We start from the raw sequence: 21,166 nt of genomic DNA, 5'->3' as shown, positions 1-21,166 counted from the left end.
TGCAAGCTGTGCAACTGCCTGAAAAAATGCTTTGCCACTGAAAAGTTAACACTATAGTCAACAAGCCTTTGGGCATGGGACTGCTGCTCTTGGCTCAGTGACTTCTAATCAGAAGCCTGGGAGCAATGCTTTGGCTGTTGAATATTGCAGTCCATCTACAGCTGCAATATTGTGTGTTGCATTATTTGGTTGGAGAGTCAAAAATCTACAGCACTTGAGAGAAAGTGTTGCATGTGATAAGTTTTCAGCAAGGTCAATGACTTAAAGATAAAATTTGCTGCAAGAGATTTTCCTAACTCAGAACAATCATAAATATGGTATGAAAGCTCATGTTACTACTAAATAGTTTGTCATTGTGCATAGTCCTTGTGCCAGTAATTAAAATGTCATGTTTCTATTACTGTGAGCATCAGTTTTGGTTTGATTGTGTGGTGATTTACCTTGGGCTTGAAAATCACGTTGAGTGAAGTAAGAAAACATTGAATTATGTCAATTTACATCCTCTCCTTGTTGAGTAGGAAACAAACTGCAAGGGTGAACCTTTGACTTGATTCTATGCCTTGTTGTTGTGGATTTTTTATTCCGAGTTCCTGTCTCTGATTTTCAAATACTGAAGTTCAGTGTTGGCTTTTTCTGTTACTTAGCCTGTTTTCTTGCCCTAGGATTGGAATCTGACATGGCACACAGAAGATCCAGACTTCACCCTGTGCTTTCAGAACACAGTCCTGGTCTGGATTCCTTGCATTTACCTGTGGCTCTGCTTCCCAGTGTACTCCGTGTACCTTCGCCGCCACGACAGGGGCTACATCCAGGTGTCCACCCTTAACAAAGCCAAAACGGTGCGTGCCTCTGCAGTCCTTACCAGCCTGCTTTGGAAACTGGGAGCTCTTCTCAGCTGGGTTTTAGCACAGTGTTGAGCATCAGTCTTCACCTCTGTGCACAATTCGGGGGTACCTTATTTGTTCTGCTTGTGTTTGATTTCCCAGCCTTTCCTGTTTCCTTTGCCCTTTTATAAGACTGTTTGAAATTTACCCTGGCATAGCAACAAACATGCAAATCCTTTTAAAGACCAGCTGGAGAAGACTATTTTAAGGCAACTCAATCTCAAGGCCCTTATTTCTATCATAAAAAGAACTTATTATCCTGTCAGCTTCTTAAGTTACACAGTATACATTTCTAGAGCTGCTGCAGGTGTTCTATTCCATTTCTATTGTGAAATAGGTACTTAATATTGTTGGTTGTTTTCTCCCCTGTAGAATAAGTGCAAAGTTTTAAGAAGGACTGTAATCACATGGTGTATTGGAGAGGTTTTTTTCTATGCAATCTGTTATTCAGGAGACCAGCTCTCTGCTTCATAATAGACTGAATTACATGGAATTAAAAATCAGTAAACTTTTTTCTTCTAGTAGGAATTCAATAATTAAAGCCAAATTGCTTTTCTTTTGTGCATGTGGAAGAATTACCCAAATGATATGATCTGATTATGACTCCTGCTAACAAACTGCTAATCTAGTGTTCACTTATATATTGTGCTGCATTATCTTTGTGAATTGATGTATTAAAGAAACTTTTTTAATTGCAGGCTTTGGGCTTAATACTGTGGATAGTCTGCTGGGCAGACCTTTTCTACTCTTTCTGGGAAAGAAGTCAAAATATTTTTCGAGCTCCATTTTTTCTCGTTAGCCCTACAATATTGGGTATAACAATGGTAAGTTCTGCACAGCCATTGTCCATGCAAAGCTGTAAGCAATAACACCATCTCTATGTTATTCACAGTGCTGTAACCCTTTAAGCTGCAGCCTTTATATTGAGACTTATTCTGTAGTTGAGCTGTGAATTATTGACTCTGAAATACCTGCTTTCTTTGAATAAAAAACGAGAAAAATCAGACTCACCTCTCTGTGCTCAGTGTGTTGCACACCAGCAGACAAGGCAGTTCCAGTTGTCTTATTTTGGTAGGCCTGAGCTAGCATCCGTTTAATAGTTTGGCTCAGACATTGGGCAGAGGAATGAACTCGAGAGCTGATTCAGCCTGGATAATACAAAATCCTGAATCTGCGAGGAGATTGCTGAAGGATCTCATTACAAACTCTTGTATAACGTTCTTGAGTGTGTGTTATCCTTGTTACTCTTGGTGGCACAGTGGAAAGCCTTGAAAGCCACAAGTGTGTCCCCAGCTGCCTCCTTTGACCTAGGTGTGCTGGGGTTTTCTGCTCCCACACCAATATCTCTGCCTTTCAAGGAAATTGCCTTGCTATTCATTTGCTGTAAGTTGCCTTAGGTTTATTACAGAGTTGGAATGATTAAACATGATGCTCAAGGGGACACCACAACCCCAACAACAACCGAAAAAAAGCCCCAAACAGCCCTAAAACATGCTGACAAATGCAAGAGCTGTTAAATAGTTTGTGGTCATTTAATAATGCAACTCTCAAGCTTTTGTCAGACTGGTTGAAAATGCATGTTGCAATAGATAAGTGAGATGCAGAGCTTCCTAAAGGACTCTGAAAACACACAAAGTACAGAAATAGACTAATACTTGGTTGGTGTGTGGTTGTGTTATGGCTTGTATGGAAAAAAATCTATTTATTTTAAAAAGAGCTAGTCCGGAAATGCCATAATTCCATATTGATTTGTGATATAGAACCAAAAACGTAAAGACGTAAAGGTTGGCAGTACTTTTGTGTATGTGTTTATTTCTATTTAATGCGTATTCCTTTTTCCTTTTTTGTCTACTCCTTATCTTTACTGATACAGAGAATTTCCTATTTAAATGTATTTTTGAATTACACTTAAAATTTCAGGGGTTTAGAAGGTCTGGGAGATGCTGGGTTAGAAATGTTAATAAACAGACTTTAGCACAGTACCTTTTACATGTGCATAACATATTGTAAAACTTAATTTGTGAACATATTTTCATTTTATTTATCTACAGTTGCTGGCCACATTTTTAATACAATATGAAAGACTAAAAGGAGTCCAGTCTTCTGGTGTAATGACAATTTTCTGGTTCATCTCATTGTTATGTGCCACAATGATTTTTATATCCAAAATAAAACATGCCTTAAATATGGTAAGTGACTTTTAGCCTCATTCAGCTGAAAATGGTCCCAAATGCTGCAGGGATAGAATTGTTGCTTGGCAATTACACCAGTCAAATCAGTTAATGATTCATTTAGTGTACCTGCATTCCTTGGGTTGTAGCAGCAAGGGAAGCAGGAATTGATGTCTTCTGTTTTGAAATGCTCATGAAATTCATAGTGATTTTAACTGTAGCAACAGTTGCCAAGAGAACTGGGCTGGCTGTTGGGGAGAGCGGATGTGTCTGCTCGAGTGCACTCAAATTCTCTGTAATCTTTGCTGTCAAGCTGCTCTGGCTGGGGGTTTGTCATCTTCCTGTTGACTGTGCAGTGGATTTCCTGAAACACTTTGTTCAGTGCTGTGGTCTCACCTGCTTGGACAAAATCAAAGTGAAATATTTTTATGCCAATTTGCCCTGTAGTAAGATCACCTTAAATATCAGACTAATTGTGGAGCTGCCTGAAAATGGCACTTCTGTTTCTTGAAACCTTTAAGCTGCATTGGCAATTTTGAGAACTTTCACCCAGCTTTTGTCTTCAGCTGTTGGGAATGGGATTTTACTGGGGGTGTGTGTTCATCTATACCTGTGCTTTGATTTCTGTGGTTTATGTGTTATGCATCAGTCCCAGTCTTAGAAATGGAAAGAACCTCTGAATTTTGCACACAATGGAGCAAAGTATAATGTGAATTCTGCTCTCTGTTATTTTTTAAAGTGTAGTGTCAGTTCTGCTCTCTGTAATTCTTTAATTCTGTGAATTAAAAAATTTGCTTTTAATACTCCTTGCTACCCCGTGCATAAGTGTCTTGCCCCTGTGAGGAATACACTGACTTCAAACTGGGGCTGTGTTGGCACAAACCATGCATTAAGGAGAACTTTTTATGTAAGAAATTCATGCTTGTATTTTAATGATAATGACTGAATAAAAATAAATGTGTCTTTCACATCCTCTCCCCTCTCATTACCTTCCCTTTACCAAAATAGACATTGACTTTCATTTGCATGGGGGTGAGTAGTGTAGCACTTAATTTGCAGAATTTACAGTAAGGAGCTGTTTTCTGTTTAATCATAACTTGTTATTTAAAACAAATTCTTCAAGCCTTCTAATTGGAATATGACCTTCCTTTGCAGGGTGCTGATGAGGATGCATTTCGTTATGCCACCTTCTGTATCTACTTTGTCCTGGTATTAGTAGAGCTCATCCTGTGTTGTTTTCCAGAGCAACCACCTTTGTTTTCTGAAACAGTAAATGATCCTGTGAGTGAGTCTGTACAGAGTGCCAAGTATCATATGTGCAATATTCTATGTAATGAGCTACAGGGCCATAGTCTCCAAGATGACAAATAATTAAAATTCTGCTTTTTATTTGGTGATGCAAAAGAAGCCTATAACATGCAAAACTGGGGGAAGGGAGGGGCTGTATGTAAGAAAAAGCACAAAAATACAGTTGCCCTCGTTGCTGAATAGCATTCCTGAAGGGTAAGTTGTATGTATTTATGTTCAGTGGTGCTGCTGGCAGCCAGTGGGAAACAGTGATTTGAAATGCTGTGCTCCTGGTTATCTGATATGTTCAGGCACTAGCATGTGGATTCACTTTCATTTGAACACGGGGAAGAATTTAGACCTGGAAAGATTTTCAGCTTGGGCAGATGTGTTTGATTTCTGTTTTTATCACTCTTGTGTCAAGTAAAGATTTAACCAGCTCAGATGCAAGAGCAGCTAATGCTAGAGGGTGGTTTGGATGTAGATAATTAATTTTAACTACACATGATCTGTTTGGCTCGTGTTCTTAATTATATGTATGAGCTTTATGGCATGGATCTGAAGTGACCCAAGAGATGCTGGATCACCCTTGCACCCCCTCTGGGTTAGGTGTTCTGGGTCACAGGGGGTGACACTGGGCACTGCCTGGAGTTTGGATGTGCCAAGTTTAGGAATTTCAGCTTGATACAAGTCTGATTCTGGCTTGGTGGCAGTTCAGTGACACTGACTGATGAAGGAAGGTGTGAAATGTGTGAGGGGGGAAAGAAGTACTGCCTTTGTAACAGTGGAAAGGGTCCATGAGCACTTCCTGAATGCCAGTTACCTTCTCCAGCAGTGTCCTGGTGCCAGGGTGCTGTGCCTGGCCATGGCAGTGTGTGTGTGCCTGGCGGGAGGAACAGACTGCCGAGTCTTTGGATCCTTTGGATTCAGCTTTTGGCTCTTTTCATCTCATTCAGGGGTTAAATATATTTGACAGGAGACTGTGGGTGTAAGGAAACCTTTTCTTCTTTGATCATGGTTGGAATAATTACAAGGTGCTTTGAGACCACAATGGTTTGTTTTTCTGTTCTGAGTATTTCTAGGAATTTAGAATGTCTTCAGGAAACAGGGCAGACCTCAAATTTGAACCTTTCATTTTGTTGGGGAAAAGAGCAAAGAAGTCATTTTAGTCAGCCTTAAATTCTGCCTTATGCCGTTTTGCCAAATATTTCCAAACCAGAAATGTCTGTAAGCCTTCAGTGAAATTTTAGAATATGTTTACTTGAGCCAGCAAACTACAGTGAAATTTCTGAGTGTAGATGCTGGTGTATGTAGAAGTCAGGCAATGTGTTTTATATCTTGTTTATATTACATAAATCTAGACTTGTTGAAACTTGTCTTCATTCTACCTGGCATTAAAGTCAGTGGGATTATTAATTATTTGTGTGATAACGATTTAATTTTATCAAAAGTAGTAGTATTTTAAAAGCAGTCTAACATGTTTTAATATTTTAAACTTGGGCTTTATGCAAACCAAGTCCAGTTTTTGGTAGGACAGGATCTAGTGGGCTCTTAAATTTAGAGTTTCCACCAGCAAGTAGATTAAAAAATGTAAAGGAAAAAGGCAGCACAGCACTTCATGTAAAATTCAGAATATTTTTACATTTTGATACAGTTGAAGGTATTCCCTGTATTTGCTGAAGTAGAAATCTGTGTATCAGGAAAAGAGTGGCTGAACATGGAAAGTTTTACACCCTTCCACTTCTCTGACTTTAAAAACTTGTATTTATTCACTAATTGAGGGTGTTGGATTTGTTTGCCATCATCTTACTGCAAAGATTTGGATACTTTGCAGATGTATCTTTCAAAAATCAAAAGCATCTCTTACCCCCTTTCAAAAAACAAAAGCATCTCTCTGATGCACACTCTTATTGTAAGAGTAAAGGTTGCAGAAAAAGTTATGTGAAAAGGAGAAAATGCAGGACTCTGTTTTGTGCAGCTGGGTTGGAGCACAGTGCAGGACAGCACAGTACAGACTGCACAAACATGAGTTAAAAATGGCAAATGTTGGAAACACTTGGCTCTGGCTGGTTCAATTGCAATACTTTAATGATATTTGGTGACTTTTATAGATAGACTGAGTGAGTTGCTTCAGTTATGGTTGATGGTAACAGCAGTGGTTGGTTGTGCCTAAGGAGAGGTTTTAGCATTTAGATGCTGTTCAGAGCTCTGAAAGAGGGAAAAGAGAAATGTGCACAGAAATTCTACCAGTAAAGCTCATACCAGTATGAGTGAAATTCTCCCAGCCTTTCTTTGTGCTCTTTGAACCCAGCCAGATTAGGAGTGCATTGATACTTCAGTTTCCCATACATATTTGATGAATGAGATGCAGAGCTCCTAAGGGGTATTTTGGGATGTTTTTATGGAGTTACACTTTTTTTTTTTTTCATTTGTGCATCTGTGTCATTGGAGTCTCAACACTTCTCTGCTAGAACAGAAGTGCATTTCTCATTCATGATTACCCAGTTAGCATATTTGTACCCTCTCATGGTAGGCAGCATACCTTGCATTGACACGGGCACTGAGCAGCACACCTGGAGACTGTCTGGCCTCTGTGGCCTTTGAAATTCCTTCAGCTGCTGGTTGTGTTGTTGATAGGAGCACTGCCTGCTGACAGCCCTGGAGCTGTGCTTGTGTTTGCTCTCAGCAGCATGAATGGCAAGTGTTAGTAATGTGAAAAAAATACTGTCAACAAAAGGAATTTCAAAAAACATCTTTTCTGCTTTGCTTGTTTCTTTTGGCCCTGCAGTCGTTTTGTGTGTGGATTGATTTCTTTTTCTCTCCTTTAGAATCCATGTCCAGAGTTCAGTGCTTCTTTCCTCTCCAGAATCACATTCTGGTGGATCACTGGGTAAGATCAAGCTGTTGCATAAATCACCAGTTCAAGTCAGATGGCACTTTGGGGTACTGCTTTCAGAGCTAAATTGGCAATAATAATGCAGCAATAATTTTGGTTGGTTGTTTTGTAGATAGCTTCATTTTTTAAAAAGCTTGATTAATATTTTTTTACTTTCTTTTTAGGGTCTTTGTAATTTTAAATCTTGCCAGTCTGTATTTAGTATGAAGGAAGATATTAAAAAAAAAATTCCTTGGGAAATATAAGAAAGGAGAAATTGTCTGCTGTATATAGAAACTAAGGCATTGGAAACTATTACCACTTTTTGTCCAATAGGCTCTTTTTTTCCCCCTTTAACTTAATTTTACTTATGCTGTATGATTTGTGAGTTAAATCATAGGAGCATGTAAAATAATATTGGTGTGTAGTTGTGGCTGGTACTTGGCCAGAGTTCCAACAGAAAGCTAGATGAAAGGAATTGCTTTGTGAAATTAAAGGCTAATAAAGATTTTGAAACTTGCTAGGCATGGGAATATTAATTGCCTGGCTGATTTTCAAATGAGATCACTTCATCCTTTCTTTTATTTTCCCTGGAATTTGAATTCAGTGGCATATCCTGGATCCTTAGCTGTTTTGGTGTCTAGTTCTCCCAGAAAAGGCAGGAGGATGTATGTTTAGCATCTGGACCTGTGTTGCTGCAGGCACTAGTGCTTGCTTGCATCTTTGTGGAGAGCTGGCTCTGTTCTGGGGCTGGATGCAGCTGTATCTATATGTCTATCTCTCTATATACACAAACATTTCTGGTGCTCTTCAATCTATATTGCTGATTTCTTCTAATACAGGTTGATGATTCGGGGTTATCGGAGCCCTTTGGAAGCCAAGGATTTGTGGTCATTAAATAAAGAGGACAAATCAGAGGAAATAGTGCCAGGTTTGGCTAGAAATTGGGCAAAAGAGTGGTCAAAGACCAAGAGGTAAGTTCAGTTATCCTGGCTTTCAGTTCTGCCAAGACACAGAGGTTTAGGAGCTCAAGTGACTCAGCCTCTGCTTAGAGGTGTTTGTTGTTTGTTACCAAACCTGCTTTTGTAGGGCTGCCCCTGTTTGTCCTTGAGTGCTCAGAGAGCTGGAACCAAGCAGGGCATTTCTTCATTATGAAGATCTGCATCAACTTTCCCTTTGTCTTTCATGATCCAAAACTTATTTCTGTGACTTTTGATGTGTGGTTTTCCCCTGGGGAGGGAGTGTTTGGACACAAACTTGTGCTGTGTAATTTAGGAGCTTGGGCTCCCTCTGTAGTTGGCGAAGCCTCGGGAGGGTAGTTCAGGGTGTCAAAGTGAGCAGCTTATTCCTTTCTTTTGACTATATAGGGAGTCTGAGCATCTAAGCCAGATGACTAAAATTAGAAAGGCTGCATGCCTGCAGTCTCCATCCTACTTTCATCATCCTTGGCTGCAGCAAACAGGAGCACCTTTTCATTGAAGGGGAATTGTGTGCTTGCTTACACAGTGTGTTTTACATCCAGCTTGTCCTCAGAAGTTCAGAGCATGGAGTTTAGCATAAGCCAGATGTAGGAAAAGAATGTGTTCAGTCTATTGGGGATGTCTTGGCATTAACTTGATGAACTTGACTTCAGTCTTTTAACTCTGGTGGTACAGTGAAACATTGATTTTGACAAAAGTTCAGCACACTCAGTTCTAGAATAATAATGTCCTTTGCTCTTTAAGCTTACCAGTTACAGCTCTATTCCTCATTCCCCAGGGCAGACTTAAGGGAGAGATTTATATGTTACCTATCCAAGCAAAGAAAGCCATTTCTGAACAGCCAGTTCATGTAGTTATGTTGTATGATTAAATGCATTTGACAGTAAAACTCAGTTAAACTGTTAAGAATCACAATAAGCAGTTCATTTACATCTCATTTGTACAGTGAACATTTTTCCAGTTGGCTTTATGCTTGAATAAAGACTACATTCTCTACCTGATCTTTTTTCAGGCAACCAGTAAACATGTTATATGCGCCCAAAAAGCAGCAAAAATCAGGCGACTCAAATGGTGATGTGACAGAAGAGGTTGAAGCTTTGATTATAAAACCATCTCAGAAGAGCTCTGAAGCATCTTTATTCAAGGTGTTATACAAAACCTTTGGACCATATTTTCTCATGAGCTTCCTTTTTAAAGCTGCACATGATCTCTTGATGTTTGCAGGCCCAGAAATTCTGAAGTAAGACCTATATACTTTACTATTGTATTAAAAGTATGTGAACAGGATTTAAAACATGCTGGTATTTCACTCCCCAAGTTGCTTTGCCTTCAGCTGATAAAATGAGGAAGAGATCTCATAAAAGGGAGCAAACATGATTTCAGTCCATTGGTTTTCAAATGACAACATCATGCAATAAATGATTAACTTCTTTTCCTTTTCAGCACTGGGAAGGCAGGGCAGGAACATAATCAGCAGTAGCAGGAGAGTTTACCCAGTTCCAACCTGGAATTGTTCTGTGCCTACACGTCAGAGTACATGATGCCACGGAGAGCTGAGGAGCTGGGAGGGTTGTATTGCTTTGAGCTAAGAAGTAAAGGAACTGCAAGTGGGTGTATTTCAGCTGGGGGGGGTATGAGGCTTCTCAGTGTAGCTCCAAGAGAATGCTGTACATGTGAGCTATGTGTTACTACTGGTACCTTGAGGAGGGAGTGATGTATGCTCATACCAAGTGATCTCCAGTTTCTAAGAAGTTTGCTGAGGTGTTTTATCTAAGTTTGGTACTTCAGGTGCTTGCAGGACCTGTACAATGTTTGGAATAATCTAAGGCTGCAACCATGGCATTTGGTTTTGTTTTCCATCTATCAAGAGAACTCATTTCTCTCTCCACAGATTGCTGCTCAACTTTGTAAATAACAAAGCTGCCCCAAACTGGCAGGGCTACTTTTATACAGCACTGCTGTTTGTTTGTGCCTGTCTTCAGACACTGATCCTTCACCAGTATTTTCATATTTGCTTTGTAACTGGAATGAGGCTCAAAACAGCCATTGTTGGTGTAATTTATAGAAAGGTAGGTAGGTGTTTCTTTAAATATGTAACAATACTGTGACTACAAATATGCAATACCTGTGACTGTGAGAATGAATCACTTAAGTCTGAGTAATAAGGTAGGAGACTCTGGTATGCTGATTCCTAACTCTTAATAGAAATAAGAGCATGTCTAATTTATAAATAAAAGCCTTTAAGCCAGGGCAGTTTTCTAATTTGCTACTTAACATGCTTCTTCTCACTGCCAAGTAAGAAAACTTTCCTCATTTAGACTTGGGCTGTGCAGTGCTTCAGTTGCTGCAGAAATTTAAGATGCATTTACATTTACAGCTTCCTTTGGGATTTACCAGCAGTGCCATCTTAGAATAAGCTGGAACATCTAGAAAGCTGTGGACTGATAGCCCTGTGTGAGAAAAATGTGTCACAAGAAGTGAAGATTGCACTTCTTACACTAAAACAAAAACAAGTAACACACCAAGTAAACGATGCCCCCAAGCAATAAAACCACCAGCCCATACCCCAAAGTTTGCTTATTGACTTTAATTCTATATTAGCTTAAACCCAGCTGATTGAATCAAACTGTACAACTTGCATTTTGCAGGATGTACAGGGTAACCAGAATATGAAGGAGGAAAATGATTGCTTGTAATTTAAAAGATGCAGTTGTGTGAAGCACTTGACTTCTGTGGAGAAAATACAAATGACTAAGTCTGTCCTCATGTTGTTTTAATTGTTTTTTGTTTTTTTACCTGCATGTAGGCACTTGTTATCACAAATTCTGCTAGGAAGACTTCTACTGTGGGTGAGATTGTGAATCTGATGTCTGTGGATGCTCAGAGATTCATGGACTTGGCTACCTACATAAACATGGTTTGGTCTGCCCCTCTGCAGGTGCTGATGGCGCTGTACTTCCTGTGGCGGGTGAGCACTGAGTGCTGTTTCTTCTTCTGGCTCTGGCAGTGTGCTGCTTCCCTGATTCTGTGCCTACACACACCTGTTGTTCAGGCCACTGGAGGGTTTGCAGCAGTGAGGAGAAAGTTCTGTTTGTTAAGAAACCATTCAGAGCTGTTTTTGTCACTGCTGTCAGGAGGGAAGGCTAGAGGTTCTGAATTTGCACATCTGAGTTCGTGAGGGGAGGATGCAGAGAGGAACTATCATCTTTTGGGGGATGATCTAGAGGATCTCACTTGTCCCTTGATTTCAATAAAAATGGTCTTGGCTCTGTGCTCAGAGTGACATGTAAGATGTTGCTGTTTCTGGTTCACACAGCACTGGGCTGACTCTTCTTCGGAATAGCAGACAAATCAGCAAAAAGTGCAAAATGTTAAAACATATTTGTGTGTGTGTATAGAGATACATTTGAAGATAAATTGATCTAGATGTACTTCTATATGAGGGAGATATATATATATATGTGTTTGTTTGTTTAAAGAGTCAAAGTATACAGATATTAACCTAAGCCTCTACTTGATCCTTCTCTTCTTCTCCCAAGCTGAAAGCCTATTTCAGAATGATTTTCTGTAATGTATGCAGTGATTTGAGACAAAATTAAAAAAATTAGTTTGAATAAATATTTACAATTATGTACTTTTCAGAATTTAGGTCCTTCAGTGCTGGCAGGTGTGGCTGTCATGATCCTTCTGGTTCCAATAAATGCTGTGATGGCAATGAAGACAAAAACCTATCAGGTTAGCATCTCTATATAGTGCTTGTAAGAAACATCTATTCTTTGACTTGTTCCTGGAGGTTTTTCCTTAATTTTTTCCCATCCCTCTAACTATCCCTTATAAAAAGGGAAGGGAAAGAAAGGTCAGAGGTGTTATGTATTCAGAATAAACAAACTCATGTATTTTTCAGCCTTCCAGCTTATCTGTATGTAATGGTCTAAAAACCTGCAGTAGTGAGGACCAAGGTAGCACTTCAGACAGCTTCATGAGATGTCCAGTGACTGAATTATTAGGAATGAGTTCAGTTTTTAACTTGCCTAAGAACTAAAGTGCAAAGGTAACTAGTGCCTGCCTAATGAACCTAATGGCCATGAATGAAATGTTCATGTTTCCAGGATGTGTGGCTTGTTCTGTTTGTTTGTTTCCTGGAGAGATGAAGAAGACAAAAGCCATTGATAGTGCTGAAAATAAAGCAAAATTAAATTTGGTCTAAGGTTAGAAGCAATGTGCCCATCTTACCCTGGTTTATTTTTTAACTGCATATTGTACCTGAGTCCCAGGGCTCCCTGTTGCAGGGTTAATCACACTAAAACCAGTGCCACACTTGTTTTGATCTTGCTTTGGATTTGTAGTTACATGAAGCATTCTTTTAATTGGTTTAAAACATCTTGTTAATTCTGCATATTTGTTTGTTCAGATAGTATCTCAGATTTCCTGCTTGGGAAGCTAGTAAGCTTTTGATGATAATGAGGTAAATTTGCCATTGCAAAATACAAGGCTCAGAACTTTCTGAGGTTCTGCCAAGTATTGTGCTCTGTTAATTATTTTTTGCAATGTTGTTTTTAGGTGGCTCAAATGAAGAGCAAAGACAACAGAATTAAGCTGATGAATGAAATTCTCAATGGGATTAAAGTTCTGAAACTTTATGCTTGGGAATTAGCCTTTAGAGAGAAGGTATTAGAGATCAGACAGAAAGAGCTCAAAGTCCTAAAAAAATCTGCTTACCTTGCTGCAATGGCAACCTTCACTTGGGTTTGTGCTCCGTTTTTGGTAAGTGAAACAAATCTAGAAGTCTTCTCTCCTTTTTGGGGTTGTGCTTTCCAAGGCAGCACGTGAGGACTTCTTTTGTTTTGTGTTTTAATGAGTTGAGCCAAAATGCCCTCCAGAACGGTGGGTCCTTGAACACTTAGGGGTCCACTTCTCTGTGGAAGGGCACTGCTGTTTTCTTTGAAACTCAGTGACAGCCAGGCTGGATGTGTTCTAGAAGTTAATGTCCAAGTATTGGAAAATAAAAAACCTCTTCTGCATCCCCTCCTATTTTTAGTAGAGTACTTGAGGAATCTAAGATGAAATGTATGGTCAGATTTAGGAGAATAAAAAAAATCCCTTATTTCAAAGTGTTTCTGAGCAGCAGCAGGTCCTTACATAAGAACTCCTGACGGAATGGGATGTTGGGCTCCAGGAGTGCCTCTGGCTGGGATTCTCCCAGCATCTGTGTAAGAACAATGTGCAAAAGGTAAAACCATTGTGTGGCCTGAGATGGCTTCAAATTCTTACTTAAAAAAAATAAAAATCCATGATATGCTGAACATCCCTCCTGTGTTTGTGGTTAGCTTACATTTCAACTAATACAAGGGAGACAAGAGTGAGATCACATCAAAATTGCTTCAGACTCTATTAGAATGAGGGGCCATTGCTCTTGTCTGCAGAAACAATTAAAAGCCATGACTACATTAGGATAAAATATGTGCTGTCCCAGTTGAAGGTGTTTAAGTGTACTTTCCAGTCTCAGATTCCTTCCCTGCAAACATTTTTAGTGTTTACATTATGCTGGGGGCATGATGAAAGGCAGAGAAGCATCAGCTGCATTCTTAAGTGAATGCTTTTCTAAAAGAAGGCTGGGATTATCTTAATATAAATACATTATTAAATGAAATTTCTAAATAGAACCCTGCAGGTGGAGTCCCTGATGGTGTTCTGTGGGGCCTGGGAGGCAGAGGGGTGTGCTGTGCAGCCGTGTCCCAGCACACACGGGGTGTGTGGCGCTGCCTCTGCGGGGGCACAACCCGGAGGGCAAGGCTGCTCTTCAGCTTCTCATTGCTTGGCTTTTTAGGGGTTTCTTTGTATGTTTTGATAAAAAATTTATTGCAAGTGCCTACTTGAAAGCACTTTTGACCTTGAAAACTTTTATTTCCCCTACTCCTTCCTGTTTCCAAGGCCAGGGTTTTAAAGCTGTTGTTTGGTAACAGAGTCAGGGACCCGCTGGCTCTGCAGTGCCTCCCCTGCCGCCTCGTGTGCTGCTAACACAAGAGTGCAGACATGCTGCTTGGGAGGTTTTTCTTTGGACCCTGTCTTGTTTTTGATCTCCATGGGAGGGCTTTCTCCCTGGGATAGGGTTGTCCAAACTAAGGGCTGTACAAACAAGCTACTGTACGAGGCACAGCTGAGTCAGCTGCTGCACCCAGAGCAATACATGTCTTCACAGCAGTCAGATTTGTTGACAGAAGCACTGATGTCTTCAGTGGATGCTGTGCTTAGATGAGACTTAGATGGGGAGCTCATTATTTCAAGTCTTTTAGGAGGGAGGATGCCAGAAGTTTATTTACCTTGATTTCTTGTTTTAATTGGCAGTCTGTGGGAAAAAAGCTGCTGGATCTTGTGATATACTGAGGTGTGAGGGTATTATCATGGAAGATAACACTATGAAGGGAATAGTTGTGAAAGCAAACATCTGGTTTTACTTAGCTTGCTTTATTTTACTGTAATATACTCAATACGTTTTAAAAAATGAGTGTATGGATTTTTGGAATTATTTTTATAGCTTGTGATTCATGATAACAATGGTTCGGTGTCATTTTCTTGTTCAGTATGAAACTGAAACAGTTCACAACAGAAAAGGCTTCATCTTTGTAGTGCAATAACATTTCAAGTTTCTTGTCTGTGATAAAGTGGGCTGTATTTGGAAATCTAGGGTTGTGGTGATCTCTACAGGTGGTGATCTATAAAACAGGTTAATATTGGGGTGCTTTTAACTTTTCTGTCAATATATGTTACTGATCCCGTATCTGATACTTTGAGGAGTGTCTTAAAACTGAAAGGGAACAGAAAAAAAGACCAGTGATCATTTCTCTACTTCCCTTGTGCTGCTGTGTGACCTCAAACAGCCTGGGACGTTTGTGGTTTCACTTCTGCTGTGTGAGGAAAGTGAGCACTTAGCTATTTTTAAAGAGGAGCCATCAACTTCTTTTTACAACAGCAGATTTTAGTCACGTTTCTTTTGCAAAAAGTGTTATCAGGAACAAAAAGTTGTGAGAATATTGCTCTTTCTTTGATTTATAGTCTGATTGCAGTTGTCACACTGTGTACTCCTGACTTGGTGGCTTTCAGACATGACCCTCACTGTGTCCTTTACCCTTGGTTTCAGGTTGCCCTGTCCACGTTTGCTGTGTATGTCACAGTAGGCAAGAACAACGTCTTGGATGCTCAGAAAGCCTTTGTTTCTCTGGCATTATTCAACATCCTCAGGTTCCCACTGAACATGCTCCCTATGGTCATCAGCAACATAGTAGAAGTAAGACTTCAGTCACTAACAGGTGTTCTGTGTGCAGCAGGAGGTCCTGGGTGGAAAGATTACATCCCCCTGCTTAGAGAATGACCACAGGGGAAATGTGGCCACCTCTGGAAGGGATCTTGCAGCTCCTGTGTGTTAAGTGCTGTGCTGCTGAAATAATCCCAGTTATGGTGGATGGGTGTTCCATACATCACCCACATTTCCTCTGGGTTGGGAAGTGAACATTTGGCTATCCAACCAACTGTGCAATGGATTTAAGGAGGGATTGGGAGTGCATAATAATGATGATATCATGAGTATATGGCACAAAACAGTGAGCACATAAAGGTAATGACCAGAGTGTAAGTAGTTTTGCATCTTTTTTCCATGCAGGCCAGTGTCTCCTTGAAGCGCCTCAGGGTGTTCCTGTCCCACGAGGAGTTAGATCCAGACAGCATAGTCAGGGGTCCCATCAAAGAGGGTGAGTTTCTTTGCCTGTTGAAAATCAGTGTCTGCAGGTTTTGGGTGGTTTCTTTTGCTTTCTAAAACAAATTTACTGCATTTTTTGTGTGTTTTGCTGATAAATTTGAGACAGAAAACAGAGAAGAGAGTTTCTAAAATGAAAATTATGTACAGGTTCTTCTTCCTTCTCAGATAGTTTCTTTCCTCTCCACAACTGGCTTGGCAGTGCTGGAGATGCAGCTGAATTAATTGGTATCTCTGTGTAGCTGATGTTCATGTACCTCCTGGTTCCTGAGTGAGGGTAACCAGGAGGTACATGTCTGTCTTGCTAAATTCAGTAAAAGCAGAACACAAGTTTTTTACAAGCAGTGGATTGTTGTTCTTCTGAAAAAGTAACTTTATACCTCTGCCCACATGTGTTTGGATTGACTTTGGATTGTGAGCACACAGTTTAGCTGCTTGCATTGGTACTTTTATAAGTATGAGTTTTCTCTTTGCAGCTGAAGGATGCATTGTTGTGAAAAATGCAACGTTTAGCTGGGCCAAAACTGATCCTCCTTTGCTGAACAGGTAAAGAGGTGCTCTTGATTCCATTCCATAGTCTTGCTGCACCATAAATGATCTATATTTGAATTATAAAATACATATGGAGAAGAGTTTGTTGCCACAAAGAAAGAGAACATCAGTTCTGTATATTTTTTTGGGGCTTTATGAACTGGAGGGATTTGCAGTTTGTTGCATTTATGGAATGCATGAAGGGAGGTCGCAGGAGAGGTAGGGATCAAGGAGGAGAGAGCTGCAGGGGATTTCAGCTCTGGCTGTGTGCTGCAGATGGGCTGAGCTCCATCTAGAGGGTGCAGCCAGCTCAGCCCCTCGCAGCCAGCTCTGCTCCCTCCTGTGTGCCTCAGGCTCCTTGCACAGCCTGCTTCTCCCTGCACTCTGCTGTCCTTGGTCCCGGCCTGCAGAAAGCAAACAGTGATGCAGCTACAGGCTGTGTCTTCTCTCTGCCCTGCTCCCTTCCTTAACTTTGGCTGCTTTTACTTGGGCCTTAAATGGCAAATTCTTTGGGACAAAAATTTGCTGTATTTACATTTGTGTTCATAAAACACTTGGGAGAAATCTTGGCAAGATTGGGTCACAGTGCCTTTTTTTTTTCCTTTTTCTTTTCTTCCCCTTTCGACTAATTAAGATTACATATTAAGGTTATGTTCTGTGTTCTAAATATTGGGAGAGCTAGGTGCTTTCTGAGTGAGATGTTTGGGTTTTGAGGCAGTTACAGTTTGAGTGCTGAGTCAGTGTTTGCAGAGGGTGTTCACATTGCTCCTGGTTTTAGATGGGCAGTTCAATTGACTGTTTAACTGTTGGGGTGTGCCAGCAAGCAAGGCTGAATTGTGTGCACTTTATTTCAGCATTAATTTCACTGTTCCTGAAGGCTCCTTGGTGGCTGTTGTTGGTCAAGTTGGCTGTGGAAAGTCTTCACTGCTGTCTGCATTGCTGGGGGAGATGGACAAAAAGGAAGGCTACGTGCTTGTCAAGGTGTGACATGTCTGGAGAGTTGTTCAGCTGTTTGTGGGTATTGCCAGAGGGATTCTGGATTTCCAAGTGGTGTGAAGAGGGAAGAGACAACCTTTCAAATGAATGCACTTTTTAGTCTGCTTTCCTGGCAAACCATGTATATGCCTTAGTCTGCACTGTGTGTAAGTGCCTGTTAAGCCTTCACCCAACAGCATCCAAATCTGTTGGTGTCAGATTTAGCCAAATAAAACAGTGGAGCACTCAAAGATTAGTGTTCTGGTGAGTCTTGTTAGCAGCTGAGTATGAGATGGGGGGACCCTGTACATACTCTCTGAGGAAGAGCAGTGTTGGGTTCTGCCTTCTCAGACATCAGAGAATTACGAGGAGAGGATGCATCCAGACCCCTGAACAAGGGAAAAGCTGCTGTTGCAGTTTGTTCTTTCTTAGACATCAGAGCTGCACAGAGCTAACAGAGAAAGAATGGCCTGGAAAAAAAATCACTTTAAGAGCAAAACAAATCTGTTGCATTGAAAAGTCTGTAGGTTTGGCCACCTTCAGAATTGTTGTGGAAAAATAAACTAGTTGAGATCAGAGTCACTAATTATTAGTGCAGAAAGAGAAGACAGAGCTGATACTCAAAGCAAAATACTCTGCATTATCTCAGCCTCCTCCTTTGAAGTGACTTTTATATGAAAACTACTTCCTCTGCTTTGTGCAAAAACTCTTGGCAGGGGTGCATTTGTTAAACACTTGCATTCCAGATTAAACTCTTTTATGCAGAACATAATTTATATGAAAGAAGTAATGACTTTTGACATGCAGTGATTGTGCAAACGTCCTCTAAACAAATGTTTCCTCCAGGTTTATGTTAATCGTATTTTGTTTGAAGCCCTTTCTTTTCCACCAGTGCAGTTTGTTACATTCACTTGTAGAGAGGATTATAAAAATAACATTTTGGAGGAGGCGGGAGCCCAAGAACTGCTTTGTTTGGAAATGACCGTAGGTAATTTGTGAGGTGATTAGCACTGCCTGCCTCACACAGCCCTGCTGTGCCTTGACTCTCTGTGCAGACTCTTAGTCTAAAGTACTGAACTTTATTTTTCTTGCAGGGCTCTGTAGCCTACGTTCCTCAGCAAGCCTGGGTCCAAAATGCAACTCTGGAAGATAACATTATCTTTGGAAGGGAGATGAGTGAGAACCGGTACAAGCGTGTGATTGAGGCTTGTGCCCTGCTCCCTGATATAGAGATTCTTCCTTCAGGAGACAAAACAGAAATTGGAGAAAAGGTATTTCAATGCCCTCTCCACCATAACAGTGCTATTGCTTGTAGTTAAGACTGTGTGACTCTTACTTTATCTCAAAGTTGTATGGAATTTGAAACTTTCAGAGCAGGAATCCTCTAGAATAAGAGACAGGTTTGAACAGTGTGTTTTCCTTCTCTTTAAGCCTCAAAGGGGGGAAAACCTGTCCTCAGTTATAAATATAAAACCATCTTGTAGTGGCAGTTTGTAATTGTTTCTAAGTTGCCATGGTTATAAAGCAGAAAAATATATAGAAACAAGAAGAGAAAAATCTTCTGAACATTTCAGTTTTGTTGAAAACAAGCAAACACCCCTCCGACCCCTCCAAAAAATCCAAATCACAATCCACAAAAACAGCCATCACCCCAAATCTGGCCCCTGGTTACCAAAGCAGGCCTGATGTGGGCTTTGGAAATGTGCATGGATGGTGCAGTGCTGTGGAGCAGGAGCTGCTGTCCCTGTCCCAGGGGCTGGCAGGGGCTGTGGCTGCTGGGGGCTCTGGCTGGGTGCAGGGGCTGTTCTCCCAGCTGGGCACAGAGCTCACAGCCCCACGTGCACTCAAGGTGCAGCTTTATCTCTCTGGTCAGCAGGCAGCCCCACTGTGCAGTGTGAGCAGAGTTTGTTTCTTAAATCAGAGGCAGCACTGCAGAAATGCAGCTGAGAAAAGAAGTATTCTCTGCATGTACAGAGCTAGGTAGGCCAATCAGGGTTAATTGCTTTTCAGGACTAGCAAACATTATTTTTTGTTTTGGCTAGCCCTTCACTGACAGTGAGAACAGAGGAGATGTGCTCCTCTGCACGAGGATTGTGACTGATTGCTGATGCTGTTGTGGTAGCTAAATTATTTGTGGAGATCTGTTTCATGCAATGTTGAATTTCCTCTGATTTAAATAAACCACCTGTGACTTGTGTCTTTCATAAACTGCAGCAAGACATCTTCTTTCAGCTGTGAATAAAGAATCATGTTTTCTTGTTTCCTCAGGGGGTGAATTTGTCTGGAGGACAGAAGCAGCGAGTCAGTCTTGCTCGGGCAGTTTACTGCAATGCAGATGTCTATTTACTTGATGATCCTTTATCAGCTGTTGATGCTCATGTTGGGAAACATATTTTTGAAAAAGTTATTGGACCAAAAGGCATCCTGAAAAACAAAGTATGTTATAATGTCTCTTGAGAATGCTTTTTCTTGGCTGAGTTCAAATGATTCCAAGTTTGTCAAGTTGCATATTTAGACTTTTGTTTCTAACAGCTGAAAAATGAAAGGATCCTTCTGCAATTTTTAGAGGACTTTTATAAAGCACTGACATTTTCGTAGTGAAAGGTACTTTGGTTTCTGTAATTCAAAAATATTTGATGGAAAAATCAAGACAATGTTATCTAAAATTCTTCATGCCTGTCCCTCATTACTGTTCTATTATACTCAGAATTCAAGCAGTAAAGAGCAGTAGTCCAACCATGGTGTTCACTCATTTGGGATTACAGAAACCCTTTATTTTTCCTTTACCTTTTAGACCCGGGTTTTGGTAACCCATGCAATCAACTATCTGCCTCAGATGGATACAATTCTGGTAATGGCTGATGGAGAAATCTCTGAGATGGGCTCTTACCAGGAGCTGCTGGAGCAAGATGGGGCTTTTGCTGAGTTCCTTCGTACATATGCTAATGCTGAACAAGCCATGGAGAACAGTGGTAAGCTCACAAATAAACTCTCTTGCTGTCTCTCATGTTAATAAGGGAGTCTTGTTACAGGAAAAACAGTAGTACTGATAGGAAAGTTAAATTACTGTTTCTTGTGATTTGCTATATAGGTGGAGGTGCTTATTTCTGGAGGGTGTTGAAGGTTGTGAGGTTAAACATACATTCTTTCTTAAAATCAGGAAAATGTGTAACAGATCTGTAGTAAAACTTCCTCTCAGTGCAAAATTCAGATGGTACTGAGACTGCATAAAGGCCAGCTGGGGTTCATACACCCTTCCTGTCTCTGTTAAGATGTTCTTCTTTGTGCAACTAATTCCTTTGGGGATGGGGAGGAGGAGGAAGCAGCTCAATGTTCTAGCTGCTGTCCTTGACTCCTGCTTCTGCTTTACAAACAGCTGCGGGACTGCACTGGTAGAGGAATTCACTTCAGATTTACTTTTCTTTTATCTACAGACAGTTATAGTATTGGATTTTAATAGGGGAGCTTAGTCTTTGCCTCCAGCCTGTTTTCTTCATGGCTTGCCCGTGGTGATTTCCTGACACTCCTGCTGGGAAGCGCCAGGGGTGCCTGCGCTCTGCTGGCTGGGGTGAAGTTGGTGACACAAGTTTGGAGCAGGTTCTGTGTATTTGGGAGAACTTCTGTTTGTTTTCTGTAGGTGCTTCTGTAGCTACTTGGGGCACAGTCAAACTTGTTGCAGTCTTCAGCCTATGTGAAATTCATAGGCAAATTAA

The 21,166-nt window shown here is 40.7% G+C and overlaps 1 protein-coding gene across 1 annotated transcript in view; it reads left to right on the top strand.

Moving 5' to 3' along the window:
* Positions 1 to 21,166, top strand: part of ABCC1 (ATP binding cassette subfamily C member 1) — a 47,259-nt gene that overhangs the window by 10,640 nt on the left and 15,453 nt on the right. The window contains 18 exon segments of the mRNA XM_041462396.1: positions 663 to 839; positions 1,583 to 1,708; positions 2,936 to 3,073; positions 4,211 to 4,336; positions 7,171 to 7,232; positions 8,060 to 8,191; positions 9,210 to 9,437; positions 10,089 to 10,266; positions 11,004 to 11,165; positions 11,840 to 11,932; positions 12,758 to 12,961; positions 15,336 to 15,482; positions 15,855 to 15,942; positions 16,424 to 16,493; positions 17,333 to 17,459; positions 18,548 to 18,724; positions 19,722 to 19,889; positions 20,248 to 20,425. Coding sequence (XP_041318330.1) covers positions 663 to 839; positions 1,583 to 1,708; positions 2,936 to 3,073; positions 4,211 to 4,336; positions 7,171 to 7,232; positions 8,060 to 8,191; positions 9,210 to 9,437; positions 10,089 to 10,266; positions 11,004 to 11,165; positions 11,840 to 11,932; positions 12,758 to 12,961; positions 15,336 to 15,482; positions 15,855 to 15,942; positions 16,424 to 16,493; positions 17,333 to 17,459; positions 18,548 to 18,724; positions 19,722 to 19,889; positions 20,248 to 20,425 — 2,581 coding nt within the window.

Source organism: Pyrgilauda ruficollis, unplaced genomic scaffold, assembly GCF_017590135.1.
Source record: "Pyrgilauda ruficollis isolate IOZ18807 unplaced genomic scaffold, ASM1759013v1 scaffold16, whole genome shotgun sequence".
Lineage (NCBI taxonomy): Eukaryota > Metazoa > Chordata > Aves > Passeriformes > Passeridae > Pyrgilauda > Pyrgilauda ruficollis.
This window is presented reverse-complemented; position numbering and strand designations above follow the sequence as displayed.